At 35.3% G+C, this 2,249-nt stretch overlaps 2 protein-coding genes across 2 annotated transcripts in view; one reads left to right on the forward strand and one right to left on the reverse strand.

Moving 5' to 3' along the window:
* LOC122637970 (enhancer of mRNA-decapping protein 4) overlaps positions 1–1,590 on the reverse strand; it is a 6,577-nt gene extending 4,987 nt beyond the window's left edge. The window contains exons 1-2 of the mRNA XM_043830537.1: positions 448–1,590; positions 240–315 (exon numbers count right to left, since the gene is read on the reverse strand). Coding sequence (XP_043686472.1) covers positions 240–315; positions 448–490 — 119 coding nt within the window. The 5' untranslated portion in view covers positions 491–1,590. The remainder of the gene's footprint in view (positions 1–239; positions 316–447) is intronic.
* Positions 1–2,249, forward strand: part of LOC122637969 (ras GTPase-activating-like protein IQGAP1) — a 21,492-nt gene that overhangs the window by 16,123 nt on the left and 3,120 nt on the right. The gene's annotated exons all lie outside the window — the stretch shown is intronic.

The following is a 2,249-nucleotide window of genomic DNA, read 5'->3' on the forward strand; positions in this document are numbered from 1 at the left end:
AAAAAAAAAAGAGTAGATATTGCTCTGAAGCATCAATCTCTCTGTTTATTATTTTGTCCTTGGCAATATACGATGAAAGAAAATATTAGAGAAAGATTAATGGCCAAGGATCTAAAACAAATATCGTGGAAAATTCGATCGGATTTCGGAAATCGTCGGAACGACGATTACGAGGATTTGGAAAAAAAAAGGGACGAAAAGTTCAAAGATAATATATCGCGTGTATAAGATCAACTCACACTGTCTGAGGATATTGCAGGTGTCGTAGATTTTCTTCTCCCGTTTTGATCATTTTGTCGTAGTCCTTTCTGCTCTCTGAAAATCACCGATTCAAGAGAAACAAGATATTAACAGTTTATATGTATATCCGGGAATCATACGATTCTAACCCCAGCCGGTGGCACGCCTGACGGCATTATCTCCGTCGGTACGCGCGGACTTTCTCACCTTTCGGGCAGAAATGAGATTCGCAGGTGTGACAGTTTGACATCGAACGGTCTATATTATTCGATCGACCTATAATCTGCGCATTATCGTCCTTTCAATGTCGTCGACGAGACCACATATCACAAAAACGTACGAGATTTGGGATTATTAAATGAAAATGAAATGTCAGACGGCAAATAGTATATAACCGCTGTGCTTGTCAAAAGACAAAACCGGAAGTTCATCGGACGAAGTGTCCTTTCGTATATTATCACGAGATGGCGCTCCGTTCGAGCAATCGAGATATCGAGAAGTAGATCGAATGACAGAGAGGTATTCTTTCGTTAATCGACGAACCAATAGGATTATTGGAATTTTTAATTTATTCGATTATTAATCGGACTGATCGATTTCATTTCGATTAACTTTTTTTTTATATCAATTAAATGTATCATCGATGTCGTTTAATGGATTATATATAATCCCTTTATTGGAGACTTTTTCGATGTAAATAAACGATTAAGAATTAACCCTCTCTCTCTCTCTCTCTCCCTCTCTGCGTATTATTATTCTCTCGAGGATAATAAAATATATCTCATATCGATCGATATTGCGCGATAAATTTACACAGTTTATTTTCTTGATTTTATATTACACTATAGACAGGCTTGTAAGTTTTTTTTCTTTTTTCTTTTTTAAATTACGTTTCTTTTCTTTTTTTTCTTTTATCGTGTACGTGTCCTCTAACCCTCTTTGGAAAATGGCAGTAGTGCTCAAACGTACATACGTAGACCCAAAATTGGTGGCAGTTTAAATTCAGCTAATGTCGGATACTTTGTGTAAATAGCACTTAACATCTACGTATAATGCATACACATCCCCTTTGCCAAATAGTATTTATTATACAGATTGCGCGTACCCATTTAAAGCGAGAGGTGAAAGGTGAATCGAAAGATACGATCTGATACGAAATTTTTAACTGTAATTTACGAATTTACATTTCGATTCACGTTTCTCGCACAGTGCACAGAGTTTTTGCCTACGGTAAAACGACATCGATCTTCGCGAAGCCATTTATCGGATAGGATTAATCTCGTATAGTCGTCTCTCTTTTTGCATCTTTTTTTTTGTTTGTTTGTTTCTTTATTTTTTTTTTTTTTTTATTGTTTTCTATTTCTTTTTCTTTTTTTTTTGTCTCTTCTCTTTCCTCCCCTTTCCTTTCTTTCTTTCTTTTTTTTTTTTTTTTTTTTTTTTTTTTATGATCGAGTACCGAACGCGTGATAAAACCAAACTGACGTTGAGAACATTAATTTCTTCACGCTTTTACGCCACAAACGAACGACTCGAAATTTTGATATCGCCCTTCGAAAATTTCATTACATTTTTCTCTTTCTTTCTTTCTTTCTTCCACTTTTCCTTCTCGTTTATTTCGCAACTCACCCCTCCACCCCCCACTCTTTGTTTTTCTTTGCATTTATCTCGAAAACATTTCTTTTTAAATTTTATTTTTTTTTCGTTTTCGCTTTTTTTTCCACGCTCGTCCCCTTTTGACTCGTTTCCTTTCTCGTACTGCCGGCGGTAAAGTCGGAGATAGATAAAACGTTTTCTTTTTTTTTCGTATCTTTTTTTTTTTTGATTTTTTTTTTTTTTCTTTTGGGTCTCTCGATATATCGTAATGTTCTACATAATGATAAGCACACTGAGACACTGCGCCAATCCAATCGAAAAATGATATTAATTTCTTTATTTATTTGCTTCGCCCATTTTTCATGGTTCTCTCTCTCTCTCTCTCTCTCTCTCTCTCTCTCTCTCTCTCTCTCTCT

Source organism: Vespula pensylvanica, chromosome 2 (genome assembly GCF_014466175.1).
Source record: "Vespula pensylvanica isolate Volc-1 chromosome 2, ASM1446617v1, whole genome shotgun sequence".
Taxonomy (NCBI): domain Eukaryota; kingdom Metazoa; phylum Arthropoda; class Insecta; order Hymenoptera; family Vespidae; genus Vespula; species Vespula pensylvanica.